This window comes from Heptranchias perlo, chromosome 5, assembly GCF_035084215.1.
Source record: "Heptranchias perlo isolate sHepPer1 chromosome 5, sHepPer1.hap1, whole genome shotgun sequence".
In the NCBI taxonomy this organism is placed as follows: domain Eukaryota; kingdom Metazoa; phylum Chordata; class Chondrichthyes; order Hexanchiformes; family Hexanchidae; genus Heptranchias; species Heptranchias perlo.
The window spans coordinates 134,514,046-134,529,752 of record NC_090329.1 but is presented as its reverse complement, the minus strand read 5'-3'; the positions used below and the strand labels follow the sequence as shown (position 1 = coordinate 134,529,752).

The 15,707-nt window shown below is 44.3% G+C and overlaps 1 protein-coding gene across 1 annotated transcript in view; it reads left to right on the top strand.

Annotated features, from left to right (window-relative positions):
* The window catches only part of LOC137322210 (dynein axonemal heavy chain 8-like), a 1,468,904-nt gene that overhangs the window by 182,544 nt on the left and 1,270,653 nt on the right, over nucleotides 1-15,707 (top strand). The window contains exon 11 of the mRNA XM_067985326.1: nucleotides 6,237-6,383. Within this exon, the coding sequence (XP_067841427.1) occupies nucleotides 6,237-6,383 (147 nt within the window). The remainder of the gene's footprint in view (nucleotides 1-6,236; nucleotides 6,384-15,707) is intronic.

The following is a 15,707-nucleotide window of genomic DNA, read 5'->3' as shown; positions in this document are numbered from 1 at the left end:
GTTTGCTGGAAACTGCAAACTGCTCTTCTTTCCAGACACAGGCAGAACCAACACAAGCAGCTCACCAGAGCCAGCAAGCCAGAGAGAGAGCGAGAGAGAGAGCTTTCGCCTTGTGGCTGTCTCTCTTACAATGGTCTGTTTAAACAATTGTAAACAATTTTACAACACCAAGTTATAGTCCAGCAATTTTATTTTAAATTCACAAGCTTTCGGAGATTTCCTCCTTCCTCAGGCAAATGTTTCAAGAGCTCCTTGAAGCCTACGCATTTATACATATAGAACAATACATGGTGTTTACAGACTGCCCCTGCAACTGCCCGTTGCCAAGGCAATCACCGTGTTCAGACAGAGAGGTGTCACCTGCAGAACCCCCGAATACACATTCAACAAAAAAACAAACAGGGAAAAAAAACAGAGAAAAAAAACAGAGAGAGGCAGAAACATCCGGAAGGCAGAGAGAGCCAGCAAATGACCCATTATATTAAAAACAGATAACATTTGTTCGCTGGTGGGGTAACGTGTAGCGTGACATGAACCCAAGATCCCGGTAGTTCTTACAAAGTTTTTTGATGGCCTTTTGATGGTCCCAATCATATTGCAAATTGCTTCTCCCAATGTGTCATTGTTTTAATTCTGATTTAGAGCTTGTCACATAAGGCTTCCTTTTGTATCCAAAGTCCTAGGTGTTGATAGGTTTTGCATTAAAACAAAAGCATGGCCCCACCAGTCTGGAAAACGTTGCCTCTTTCAATGGGAGTGATTGTCGACCCCCTGCGGTCGGTTTTGCATGAAAACAGAGACATGTCTGAAGCAGTAATTCTCCCACCTTCCACCTGTGGGTTGTGGATTTCGTCTGGTGACCTCTCAACTATCCTTCCATTTTAGGATTATAGTCAATGGCCAAAGTTTTCCCATACTCAGGGTAAAGGTGAATTTCTTTAGGGTTTTTCTCTGAGTTTTTGGGGAATCTGTGAATTTTTGAAAATCTTACATAACCTCACATTTCCCCACATTATACTCCATCTGTCACATTCTTGCCCACTCACCTAATCTGTCTATATCCCTTTGCAGACTCTTTGTGTCCTCCTCACAGCTTACTTTCCCACTTTACTTTGTATCGTCAGCAAACTTGGTTACATTACACTTGGTCCCTTCATCTAAGTCATTAATATAGATTGTAAATAGCGGCACCCCACTAGTTACAAGCTACCAACCTGAAAATGACCCACTTATCTCTACTCTATCTTTTCTGTCCATTAATCAATCCTCTATCCATGCTAATATATTACCCCCATCCCCATAAACCATTATCTTGCGTAAAAACCTTTTATGTGGCACCTTATCAAATGCCTTTTGAAAATCAAAGTATACTACATCCACTGGTTCCCCTTTATCTACCCTGCTGGTTACATCCTCAAAGAACTCTGATAAATTTGTTAAGTATGATTTCCCTTTCATAAAACCATGTTGGTTCTGCCTAATCATATTATGATTTTCTAAGTGCCCTGTTACCACTTCCTTAATAATGGATTCCAGCATTTTCCCAATGACTGATGTCAGGCTAACTGGCCTGCAGTTCCCTGTTTTTCTCTCTCCCTCCTTTCTTGAATAGCGGGTACATTTGCTACCTTCCAATCCGCTGGGTCCGTTGTGGAACCTAGGGAATTTTGGAAGATCATAACCAATACATCCACTATTTCTGCAGCCACTTCTTTTAGTATCCTCGGACGTAGGCCATCAGGTCCAGGGGATTTATCGGTTTTTAGTCCCATTAGTTTCTCCTGTAGTTTTTAATAGAAACATAGAAAATAGTAGCAGGAGTAGGGCATTTGGCCCTTCGAGCCTACTCCGCCATTCATTATGATCATGGCTGATCCTCTATCTCAACATCATATTCCCACTCTCTCCCCATACCCCTTGATGCCTTTTGTGTCCAGAAATCTATCTAGCTCCTTCTGAAACATATTCAGTGACTTGGCCTCCACATCCTTCTGTGGTAGAGAATTCCACAGGTTCACCACCCTCTGAGTAAAGAAATTTTTCCTCATCTGAGTCCTAAATGTCCTACCCCGTATCCTGAGACTGTGACCCCTCGTTCTGGACCCCCCAGCCAAGGGAAACATCCTCCCTGCATCCAGTCTGTCTAGCCCTGTCAGAATTTTATATGTTTCAATGAGATCCCCTCTCACTTTTCTAAACTTGAGTGAATACAGGCCGAGTCGACCCAATCTCTCCTCATATGACAGTCCTGCCATCCCAGGGATCAGTCTGGTGAACCTTTGCTGCACTCCCTCTATGGCAAGTATATCCTTTCTTAGGTAAGGAGACCAAAACTGCACACAATACTCCAGGTGTGGTCTCACAAAGGCCCTGTATAACTGCAGTAAGACATCCTTGCTCCTATACGCAAATCCTCTTGCAATGAAGGCCAACATACCATTTGCCTTCCTAACTGCTTGCTGCACCTGCATGTTTGCTTTCAGTGTCTGGTGTACAAGGACACCCAGGTCCCTTTGTACATCAACATTTCCCAATCTATCACCATTTAAATAATACTCTGCCTTTCTGTTTTTCCTTTCAAAGTGGATAACTTCACATTTATCCACATTATACTGCATCTGCCATGTATTTGCCCACTCACTCGACTTGTCTAAATCGCCTTGAAGGCTTTTTGCATCCTCCTCACAACTCACGATCCCACGAAGTTTTGTGTCATCAGCAAACTTGGAAATATTACATTTGGTTCCCTCATCCAAATCATTCTCTCCACAAGGACTACCCCCCCCCCCCGCCCCCTTATTTAGTTTAAAGCCCTATCTACTTCCCCAGTTATTCGATTTGCTAGAACTCGAGTCCCAGCATGGTTCAGGTGCAGTTTGTCCCAACGGAACAGCTCTCTCCCCAGTACTGGTGCCAGTGTCCCATGAATCGAAACCCACTTCTCCCACACCAATCTTTGAGCCACGCATTCATCTCCCTGATCCTATTGACCCTATGCCAATTTGCTCATGGCTCAGGTAATAATCCAGAGATTATTACCTTTGTGGCTCTTCTTTTTAATTTAGTCCCCAGCTGCTCAAACTCTCTGAGCAGAACCCTTTTCTTAGTTCTACCTATGTCATTGGTACCTACGTGGACCACGACAATTGGATCCTCCCCCTCCCATTCCTCGTTCTTCTCCAGCCCGGAGGAGATGCCCTTAACCCTGGCACCGGGTAGGCAACATAGCCTTTGGGACTCATGCTCCTGGCTGCAGAGAACAGTGTCTATCCCCCTAACTATACTGTCGCCTACTATAACCACCTTCCTTTTCACTCCCCCCACTTCCTGTACCAGGGCGCCGTGGTCAGTTTGCTTGTCCTCCCCGCAGTCCCTGCACTTGTCCACATTGCAAGAACCTCAAATCTATTGGACAAGCTCAGGGACTGAGGCTCCTGCAATACTACCTCCTGGATCCCTTTATCTGCCTCACTCGCAGTCACACCCTCCTGTCCCTGACCACGTGTCAATTCTAAAGTATTTAATGTAAGGGGTGTGGCTGCCTCCTGGAGCAAAAGGTCCAGGTAGCTTTATCCCTCCCTGATGTCTTGCAACGTCCGCAGCTCGGACTCCAGCTCCTCAACTCGGAGCCGAAGTTCCTCGAGCTGGAGACACTTACTGCAGATGTAATCGCCCTGGACAAAAATGTCCACAAGCTCCTACATATTGCAGCAGCAACACATCTCCTGTTCTCCCATTATTTTATTTATTTAATTAATCAATTTAGTGTTAATCAAATTATTTACCTAGTTTAATTAGATTAATTAAATTTAATTTAATTTTCTCTACTAATATTAATTATTTTAAGTTCCTCACTCTCATTAGCCCCTTGGTTCCCCGCTATTTTTGGTATGCTTTTTGTGTCTTCCACTGTGAAGTAAGGTACAAAATATTTGTTTAACATCTGCCATTTCCTTATTCTCCATCTTAATTTCTCCTGTCTCAGTTTCTAATGGACCAAAGTTTACTTTTGCTACTCTGTTCCTTTTTATATACTTGTAGAAGCTCTTGCAATCCGTTTTTATATTTCTTGCTAGTTTACTTTCATATTCTGTTTTCTCCTTTTTTATCAATTTTTTGGTTGTCCTTTGCTGGTTTCTAAAACTCTCCCAATCCTCAGGCTTACTATTCTTTTTCGCCACATTATAGACCTCTTCTTTTAATGTAATACTATCCGTAACTTCTTTAGTTAGCCGCGGATGGATCAGTTTTCCCGTGGAGTTTTTATTTCTCAATGGAATGTATATTCGTTGAGAATATTGGAATATTTCTTTAAATGTTTGCCATTGCTTATCTACCGTTATACCTTTTAATCTAATTTCCCAATCTACCTTAGCCAACTCGCCCCTCAACCTATGTAATTGGCTTTATTGAAGTTTAAGAGTCTAGTTTCAGTCTTAAGTTTGTCACTCTCAAATGCAATGTGAAATTCTAACATATTATGATCACTCTCGGAACATAGGAACAGGAGTAGGCCATTCAGCCCCTCGTGCCTGCTCCGCCATTTGATAAGATCGTGGCTGATCTGTGATCTAGCTCCATATACCTGCCTTTGGCCCATATCCCTTAATACCTTTGGTTGCCAAAAAGCTATCTATCTCAGATTTAAATTTAGCAATTGAGCTAGTATCAATTGCCGTTGGCGGATGAGAGTTCCAAACTTCTACCACCCTTTGTGTGTAGAAATGTTTTCTAATCTCACTCCTGAAAGGTCTGGCTCTAAGTTTTAGACTGTGCCCCCTACTCCTAGAATCCCCAACCAGTGGAAATAGTTTCTCTCTATCCACCCTATCCGTTCCCCTTAATATCCTTTAAACTTCGATTAGATCACCCCTTAACCTTCTAAACTCTAGAGAATACAACCCCAATTTGTGTAATCCCTCCTCGTAACTTAATCCTTGAAGTCCGGGGATCCTTTACTGTGAGATTACTAATTAACCCTGTCTCATTACACAATACAAGATCTAAAATAGCCTGTTCCCTGGTTGGTTCCATGACGTATTCTAGGAAACTGTCTTGAATGCATTCCATGATCTCGTCCTCCACACTGCCTTTGCCAATTTGATTAAAGTCCCCCACGATTATTGCATTACCTTTGTTACAAGCTCCTATTATTTCTTGATTAATACTATGTCCAATGGTACAGCTACTGTTAGGGGGCCTATAAACTACTTCCCACCAGTGTTTTCTGCCGCTTGTTATTTCTTATTTCCACCCATACTGATTCTACTTCCTTATCCTCCCAACCACGATCCTTTCTCACGACTGTCCTTATGTTGACTGCCTAAACATATTATGATTTTCTAAGTGCCCTGTTACTATGTCCTTAATAATAGATTCGAGCATTTTCTCTACTACCGATGTCAGGCTAACTGGCCTGTAGTTCCCTGTTTTCTCTTTGCTCCTTTCTTGAATAGCAGGGTTACATTTGCTACCTTCCAATTCACAGGGACCGTTCTAGAATCTAGGGAATTTTGGAAGATCACAATGCATCCACTATCTCTGCAGCCACCTCTTTTAAAACCCTAGGATATAGGCCATCAGGTCCAGGGTATCTGTCGGCTTTTAGTCCCATTAATTTCTCCAGTACTTTTTCTTTACAAATCTTGATTACTTTTAAGTTCCTCACTCTCATTAGACCCTTGATTTCCCACTGTTTCCGGAATGTTTTTTGTGTCTTCTACTGTGAAGACAGATACAAAATATTTGTAATAGCCTCTGCCATTTCCTTATTCCCCATTATAATTTCTCCTGTCTCTTCCTCTGACATTTCTGCTTGACAGGACTAAACTGATTCACAAAATTAAATGGTAGTTTGTGTCCCACAAATCAGTCTGGGGAATCCAATTTCTAAAGATGGGTTTTCAAAATGTTCTGTTCAAGTATTCCATACTGCTATTATTTAAGGGCAGAAACATTGAACTGATATAACTTTCAAAAGATTAATTTAGAGTACATTTGTGTAGTAGTAATTTGGAACTATCCATTACTATAAATGAATTAATGATCAGAAAATCAGGAGTGCTACAAATCAGCCATGCTGATCTCTGCACCCAAATCTTCAATCAGCGCCCACATTGAGCGAAGTTCCATGTCAGGAACTTAGCTTTGCTGAATTTGCTCTTCGGTGCTACATAATGAAGATATGTGTAATCATCTGATTACCTGCTATGTGACATTATTTTATCGTGTTTCAGGAATGTAAAAAATTGTTAGTGGAATATCGCAAATATTTCCAGAAAACGAAGAAACAGACATCTGAAACGGAACAAGATAATCCATTTGATGTGTCAGAAATGTATATATTTGGTAAACTTGAAGTCTTCTGCAAAAGACTGACGAAGGTAAATTGAAATTTAGGGTAAAATGCGATGCAATTGTATTCTAGATTTGTGTCCATCTACTCAGTACAGTGACTGATACCAGTATTTTAGATGAAACTATTTTATAATCACACCGTACATTAGCAACTCCTATTCCAGTTACTGGAATTAGTGTTATATAAATTATATTGATACGTGGATCAGTGAAAGGTAATTTAAGTGACATGTAAAAGCTTTAAATAACAACAAATTTCAGACTTAACAGGGCCGATTTTAACCTGCCGCACCCAACAGGAATGTGGCGGACGGGTGGTTAAATCTGTGGAAGAGAAATTACCTCTGCATTCCCAATGCATCCTCTGCCGTCGTCGTAACTGCACAGATTTCTGAGGCACCTGCGAGGCAGGCGGGGGCCTCATAAATACATGTAAACCAGGGTCCTATGATGCAATTAGGCCCCACGCCATTTTAACACAAAATCATGGGCATTGCTTAACCTGCCAGTAAAACCCAGCGGGATTGGTTTGTCAGAAGCACTGAAACAGTATTTAAAGGGATACTCACCAGCAGTTAAGTGGATCATAGAATCTCTGTGCTTTAGTGCTGTTTGGATTGCCAAGAGTGTTTCGATCTAACAGATTGTTTCTTTCTGATAATTTTTTGTCTTACTTACCTTCAGTAACTTACCTTGAGTACTATTTTTGCCAGTTTAATTTGGATGGAGGAACAGTTGGAAGAAAATGAGCAGCAGCGGCAGTACTATTAACAACCAGCACCAGCAGCTGCTGGGCTTATTAGAAGACAGCAGGTGAGAGAGGCTGCTCATAGAAAGCCATACCCAGCATGCAGCAGGCACAGGCCAAGAGTCGATCTGAACAGTAGTAAATCATGAGGCTGTGCTTCTCCAGGCAAATTATGGCAGTTGCCTGCAACCTCCTGCAACAGGATCTGCTGCCTGCTGAAGCGGGGGGGCATGCTTTTCCAATGGCTGTCACAATCACCATAGTCCTTAACTTCTTTGCCACTGGTGCCTTCCAATCTGCTATAGGTGACATCACCTCATCACCCAGTCTGCAGTACACAGCTGCATTAAGCAGGTCACTGATGCCCTGTTTGCTAGTACATCACCTTCTCCATTGACAGTCAACACGAGGGATTTGCAGCAGGCTGGCTTCCCTCGTGTCCAGGGCACCGTTAACTGCACAACAGCTAGCAGCCTTCATGAATAGAAAAGGCTATCACTCCATTAATGTCCAGGTAGTCTCCGATCACAGAAACAGGATCATTCAAATTTGTGCAAGGTACCCAGACAGCTGTCATGATGCATTTTTCCTGTGACAGACTAGCATCCCACCCATATTCAACCCTCGAGGAACATGGCTGGATGGCTGCTGGCTGACAAGGGATAGTCCCTGCAAGCTTGGCTTATGGCAACACAGGTATAATCAGAGCCAGGGGACCAGCATGATGATTGTTGAGCAGGGCTGCTGAATCAGAGCTTCAGGGGTCTCGACAGGTCTGGGGGCTTCCTACAATATACCCCAGAAAGAGTCTTCCGCAGCATAGTGGTGTGCTGCATTCTGCCCGGAGAGAAGCCTGCATTTGGAGGAGGTGCAGCAGCAGCAACAGTCTTCATTGGATGAAGAAGACCAAGGTTAAGGCAAGGAAAGAGCAGAGGAAGGAAAGCCACCTCAATGCCTTGCAGCAAGATATACAAGAGATGAGTTAATTATTCAGCAATTCTGGTGATCTGCTTATTCCCCTGTACTGAAAACGTACACAAAGCCCCTCTGCATTAACAGTCCTTGTTACATTCTTCACTATTCCCTTCATCCTGCATTAAAGAACATTGAAACCATTCAACCAGCTTCTATGAAATACTGACAATGCAGACTCAGAAGCTGCTATAAATCCATACTGCAGACCAAAGTGCCAAATGTAATAATGGTGATGAATTTAATTCCCAACACAATAACTGCCTTCCATTCATTTCTCACCCAACTGTCAACCCATGGTAACTTTCTGTAGACAGCATGGCCTAGAACTTCAGTGGCATTACCCCCATTTAACAGGCGTAAAACACGCGCCTAGGGGTCCAATATGGCAGGCACTGTACATGTGGTCCATTTGTTCAGGCGCTTGGGAACCAAACCACCAGTCTCTAAAGAGACCGCTGGAGGCTGCAACCAGAAAGGTAAGCTTTAACATTGACCTACCTTATTATGGAGCCAGAAAGTGCAGGAGTGCTCGCCAACACCACCCCCCGCCCCCCGCCACCAACCACCTCCTGATTGCCTTCCCGGACTTTCCTAATGACCAAATCAGCTTTCGAGCCAGACGATCTTGCTGTCCCCCGGGACTGGCAATCTGTCTATAGGGCCATGAATGGCGCCTGTAGCTCATTGGTATAAGCAAGTGAGTCAGGCAGACCAATTTGCCATGGTCCTGCCTCCAGCCTCATGAGGCGCTTGCTGCGTTGTTTCACCGAGATCGCACCCTAATTCGGGAACTATCCAATTTCTAGGCCCATAACTTAGTGACAGCCTTACTTGTGAAGTGGAGGTGGCAAAGGAAGAATAGGTCAAGTAGGTGTGCCCGAGTCTGAATATTTGCTGAATTTGAATGTGCTTCTGGTGCCTGTCCTTTCTGCCCTCTGCTTGAATTCTCTTCCTCCTCCAAATTTATGACAGTCATTGGAAGACTCAGTGGAATATCAATGTTGAGCACTGGTTACAGTTAAGGCTTGCAGTTGCTAGCAGCAGCATTGTTGTGGCTTTAGGTCCATATAACGGAATCCTGTAATACCAAACTGCAGCAGCAGCAGCAAACAGCAGGAGAAAGTAATGCAAGTACAACAACGCAGAATGGCAATATGAAAATTAAAACGATGCACAAAATGCAGTATATATGTTAGTCACAGCTATAAGAATCCAGGTTCTCAAGCCAGCAGCATAGAAGCACAGAAATATCCATTTATACTGATGGGCAGTGCTACTGGAGCAAAGATGCCAAAAAACCTGTGGGACCAGAAATTCAGGCGTGCTCATTTTGGGCATGCAGGGGGCTCAGGGTACGTTGCCAGTGCCTGAATGCTGAGCCCTGAGGCTCTTCAGATATTGGGCCTTATCATAATTCAGCCTGCGCGAGACCAGAGCCTGCCAGCGAAAAGTAGTGGAAAATCTGGCCATTGCTAGCAACACAGCAGCCCTCGGGTTGGGCCAGGGATCGGGGCTTTGATTGGGGCCGGGCCAGGGGTTGGAGATTGCAGGGCTGAGGGTTGGGGATCATTGGTCCAGGAATTGGGGGGCCAGGGAACGCAGGGCCGGGGTTTGGGGGGCCAGGAATTGTGAAATGAGATTGGGGAGATCAGGGGCCAGGAGCGGGGGTGATTGGGGGTCAGGGCCAAGAGCAGCAGCGATCGGTTCTTTTATGTAGGGTTGGGAGCAGCACTCCTGCTCCACCCGCCTCTGTAATCAGGTAAGTTAGCTTCTTGGTTGGGCCTAACAGGCCATCCCTAAGGTTGGTTTCCCGGAGTAAAGCCAGCGATGGCACTGACAGAAATGGGTAGTGGTAGTAGGGTTCTTCACTCTCGAAGAACTCAATGAACAGATAGAACTGATCATGCAACCTTTGTTTATAGGCAGGTGCTGGATGACACTAGTCCCAGAACTCAGTATTTTGAGTTTAGCCATTGCTGGTCCTCCAGCCTACTTCATGCTGCTCTTCTGCTGCCACTTGCACTCATGATATGTTTTGCCCTGTGCTCCTGCATCTCTACATCTTCCCCTGGAGTGTATATTCTTTGCTGATGATTGTGCAAGCTGAAGTGAATGTGCAGTGTCGTGGGAAGTGGATTGGCCCTCTGCTTCTGGCCCTGCAAGCTGCTGCTCCTCGTGAGGCCTTATGAAATTACAATGGGAAAAAAGCACTTGGAATCTGCAAGGTACTTGGAGTACATTTCAGGCACCACAGATATGATGCTATGCCAGTAGATAAGTTACCTTTTGGCCGAATGCGTGAGTGAAAGACTAATTTCTTGAGGGAAGAGAAAGATTGAAGAATGAATACCAGGCAGCAGATTTTTGTGCTTGCATGTCTCTCTCCATTGGGAACCATTGCTGATTGGCTGCCCCCTATGTCCAGGGTTAGTTCTTTGAGGCATGTCAATGGCTTCAGATTTGGAGGGAGACTTCCAGTTTCCAACCTCTACCTTTTATGGTGGGCTTCCTTTGCTCGCAATTGTAAGAAATTAATGAAATGCTGACAGTGCGGCTCACCACCACCTTCTCAAGGGCAATTACGGATGGGCAATAAATGCTGGCCTTGCCAGCGACGCCCACATCCCATGAACGAATAATTAAAAAAAAGTTTCTTGAGGCTTTCCATAGCTTTGTAATTAGTCATTGTGCCTTTCTTATAAAGAGCACAAGAATATCCAGCATCCAAGTTGGTACTATGGAAATCTGTGATGTTTTCACCTCCGGTGGTGAGATGTTTACTGGGAAGATAAAAGATGTTCCATGCCTGAATTGGCTTGCCTTGCGCTAGATAGAGCCAGGCGGCACACAAAGAAGCATCCCATGTGTGTATACAGCTGGTTGAGGGGAGATGCGAAAGGAATTCCATTGCAGTGCACTTTGGCAAACTTCTTTAAAGTGTTGCATTTCTTCATCATCAGGGAGGATGACCTTTAGACTGAATAATTGCATTCACCTGCTCAGCAATTTCTTCCCAGGCAGCCCTGACTGCAGCTTGCTAAGGAGGGTACTGCTCATATCCAAAAATGGCAATCCTCCTTACCATCAACTATCTCAGCATGATCTCCAGGGATCTCGCACAAAAGAACTGTCCTCCCTCCCCCCTGGAAATTGGCAGAAATCTGGCTCATTTCAGGACAGTTCACAACAGAAGAAGCATAATTTCACAATTTTTTTTTATTCGTTCATGGGATGTGGGCATCGCTGGCAAGGCCAGCATTTTTGCCCATCCCTAATTGCCCTTGAGTAGGTGGTGGTGAGCCGCCTTCTTGAGCCGCTGTAGTCCGTGTGGTGAAGGTTCTCCCACAGTGCTGTTGGAAGGGAGTTCCAGGATTTTGACCCAGCGACGATGAAGGAACAGCGATATATTTCCAAGTCGGGATGGTGTGTGACTTGGAGGGGAACGTGCAGGTGGTGTTGTTCCCATGTGCCTGCTGCCCTTGTCCTTCTAGCTGGTAGAGGTCGCAGGTTTGGGAGGTGCTGTTGAAGAAGCCTTAGCGAGTTGCTGCAGTGCATCTTGTGGATGGGACACACTGCAGCCACAGTGCACCGGTAGTGAAGGGAGTGAATGTTTAGGGTGGTGGATTGGGTGCCAATCAAGCGGGCTGCTTTGTCCTGGATGGTGTCGAGCTTCTTGAGTGTTGTTGGAGCTGCACTCATCCAGGCAAGTGGAGGGTATTCCATCACACTCCTGACTTGTGCCTTGTAGATGGTGGAAAGGCTTTGGGGAATCAGGAGGTGAGTCACTCGCTGCAGAATACCAAGCCTCTGACCTGCTCTTGTAGCCACAGTATTTATATGGCTGGTCCAGTTAAGTTTCTGGTCAATGGTGACCCCAGGATGTTGATGGTGGGGGATCCGGCGATGGTAATGCCGTTGAATGTCAAGGGGAGGTGGTTAGACACTCTCTTGTTGGAGATAGTCATTGCCTAGCATTTGTAGACAACAGAATGAAGCTTTATGGAACTGTACTAGCACATTTATGTGTCTGCCCAGGAAATCCTACCTCCCCACATTCTCTGCACTGCCAGTATAATTTGCTTCACTATAATTAAATGAGGAGACCATGGGAAACCTGGGGATTCACCCCTCTCTGCACGGACTGCTCCTGTACTAAAGCACTTGCTCTGCCTCTGTGGAATTTCATCCCCTGAGTACAAATATAAAAGCAACAAAAAAGGCAAGAAAAAGGGTTATGAAATAGTTTCAAAATAGGAAACAAATCTTATTATAGGACGTCTTAAATGCATTGTATTAAACAGCACATCTGAGCTGATCTGTACATCCGAACAGATGATTGAGTACTATACTGGCATCAATACCAGAAAATCATGTGGACTTCTAAGTACCATCTAATAAATCAGGGCTAATTTCGATATAATGAACTATAAACTGGCGGTGCTTCTGGCTGTTTTACAAAACTCAACAGGAAAATTGGATGGGCACCACTGGATAGAAATCTGACAGGTCTTACACATTTTTCTAATCGGTTACTCCTAGTTTATGCTTGTTAATCACCATAACTAGTTGGAAAATGAACCCTCATAAGAGTTTGTTTTGGATTTCACCCAATGTAGAGTGTGAAGAGTCTGTGCTGCTGGGAGAAGCAGCACAGACTCTTCACACTCCTTCGTCACATGAAAAACTCAACAAGAATTGGGTGAGCAAGCATTCTTGAGAACCCTGAGAAGGAAGCGAATATTCTAAGCAATAATGATAGCGGATTCAATAGTTAGGGGAACAGACAGGTGTTTCTGTGGCTGCAGACGTGATTCCAGGATGGTATGTTGCGTCCCTGGTGCCAGGGTCAGCGATGTCACTGAGCGGCTTCAGAACATTCGGAGGGGTGGAGGGTGAACAGGTGAACAGCCAGAGGTCATGGTCCATATCTATACCAATGACATAGGTAGAAAGAGGGATGAGGTCCTGCAGGCAGATTTTAAGGAGCTAGGAAAGAGATTAACAAGCAGGACCTCAAAGGTAGCAATCTCCGGATTACTCCCAGTGCCACGCGCTAGTGAGAAATAGGAGGATAGTGCAGATGAATGTGTGGCTGGAGAGGTGGAGCAGGAGGGAGGACTTTAGATTCCTGAGGCATTGGGACCAGTTCTGGGGGAGGTGGGACCTGTAAAAGCCAGACGGGTTGCACCTCAACAGGCCAAGACCAATATCGTTGCGGGTAGGTTTGCTAGTGCTGTTGGGAAGGGTTTAAACTATCTTGGCAGGGAGATGGGAACCTGAGCGTAGATTCAGAAGGGAGAGAAACAAAGCTGGAAATGGAAGGCAGAAAATTAGTAAGTGAGTTTGGAAGGCAGAGGAAACAAAGGCTAGAAAATAGACAACAAAGGAGTTTGGCAGTGCTTAATGGTATATACTTCAATGCAAGGAGTCTAGTGAATAAGACAGATGAGCTGAGGGCAAAGATAGACACATGGAAGTATGATATCATAGCTATTACCGAAACAAGGCTTAAAGAGGGGCAGGAATGGCAGCTCAACATTCCTGGTTACAGGGTTTTCAGACGCAATAGAGAGGGAGATAAAAAAGGTGGGGGGCGGGGGTCGCAATTAAAGCTGTGAGGAGGGATGATATGTTAGAAGGATCATCAAATGAGGCCATATGGATTGAACTGAATTGAACAAAAAAGGGGCAATCACACTGCTGGGAGATAGAAGATCAAATATGTAGTCAAATTTCTGAGAAGTGCAAAACCAATAGAGCAGTAATGGTAGGGGATTTCAACTACCCTAATATTAACTGGGATCGAATCAATGTAAAAGGTGAAGAGGGCGCAGAATTCATAAAACGCATTCAGAACTTTTTTAGCCAGTACGTAGCAAGCCCAACAAGAGAGGGGGCAGTTCTGGATTTGTTTTAGGGAATAAAGCTGGGCAGGGGAAAGGGGTATCGGTGGGAGAGCATTTTGGTGGTAGTGATCATAGTTCAGTTAGATTCAGTGTAGTTATGGAAAAGGACAAAGATAGACCCGGAGTAATAGTTCTCAATTGGGGAAAGGCCAATTTTACTAAGCTGAAATGTGATTTAGCAAAAGTGGACTGGAAACAGATACTTGACGGTAAATCAGTGTCAGAGCAGTGGAAGGCATTCATGAAGGAGATAGTGAGGGTTCAGAGCAAATTTGTTCCCACAAAGAAAAAGGGTGGGACTCCCAAATCTAGAGTCCCCTGGATGTCAAATAGCATACAGGGTAGAATAAGGCAAAAAAGGGAAGCCTATGTTAGATATCAAGAGCTCAGTACTGCAGAGAGCCTAGAGGAGTATACAAAGTGCAGGTGTGAAATTAAAAAGGAAATTAGGAAAGCAAAGAGAGGGTGTGAAAAAATATTGGCAATTAAAATCAAGGAAAACTGAAAGATGTTTTATAAATACATAAAGAGCAAGAGTATAACTAAGGAAAGAGTAGGGCCTATTAGAGACCAAAAAGGTAACCTGTGTGTGGAGGTGGAAGGCGTAGGTGTGGTTCTTAATAAATACTTTGCGTCTGTCTTCAAAAAAGAGGGAGATGAGGCAGACATTGTAGTTGAGGAGGAGTGTGGAATATTGGATGGGATAAACATAGTGAGAGAGGAAGTATTAAGGGGTTTAGCATCTTTGAAAATAGATAAATTGCCAGGCCCGAATGAAATGTATCCTAGACTGTTAAGAGATGAAAGGGTGGAAATAGCGGAAGCTCTGACTTTTGTTTTCCAATCCTCTCTGGCTACAGGCGTGGTACTGGAGGACTGCTAATGTCGTACCGTTGTTTAAAATGGGAGAAAGGGATAGACCGAGTAATTACAGGCCAGTCAGCCTAACCTCAGTGGTGGGCAAATTATTGGAAAAAATTCTAAGGGACAGTATCAATTGTCATTTAGAAAGGCACGGACTAAGTAAGGACAGTCAGCATGGATTTGTTACAGGAAGGTTGTTTCTGACTAACTTGATTGAATTTTTTGAGGAGGTAACAAGGAGGGTCAATGAGGGTAGCACATTTGATGCAGTCTACATGGATTTTAGCAAGGCTTTTGACAAGGTCCCACATGGCAGACTGGTCAGAAAAGTAAAAGCCCATGGGACCCAAGGGAAATTGGCAAGTTGGATCCAAAATTGGCTCAGTGGCAGGAAGCAAAGGGTCATGGTCGACGGGTGTTTTTGTGACAGGAAGGCAGTTTCTAGTGGGGTTCGGCAGGGCTCTGTACTAGGTCCCTTGCTTTTTGTGGAATATATCAGTGATTTGGACTTAAATGTAGGGGGCATGATTAAGAAGTTTGTAGATGATACAAACATTTGCCAGGTGATTGATAGTGAGGAAGAAAGCAGGAAGATATCAATGGTCCGGTCAGGTGGGCAGAAAAGTGGCAAATGGAATTCAATCCGGAGAAGTGTGAGGTAATGCATTTGGGGAGAACAAACAAGGAAAGGGAATACACAATAAATGGGAGGATACTGAGAAGTGTCGAGGAACAGAGGGACCTTGGAGAGCATGTCCACAGATCCCTGAAGGTAGCAGGACAGGTAGATAAGATGGTTAAGAAGGCATACGGGAAACTTTCCTTTATTTGCCGAGGCATAGAATGTAAGTGCAGGG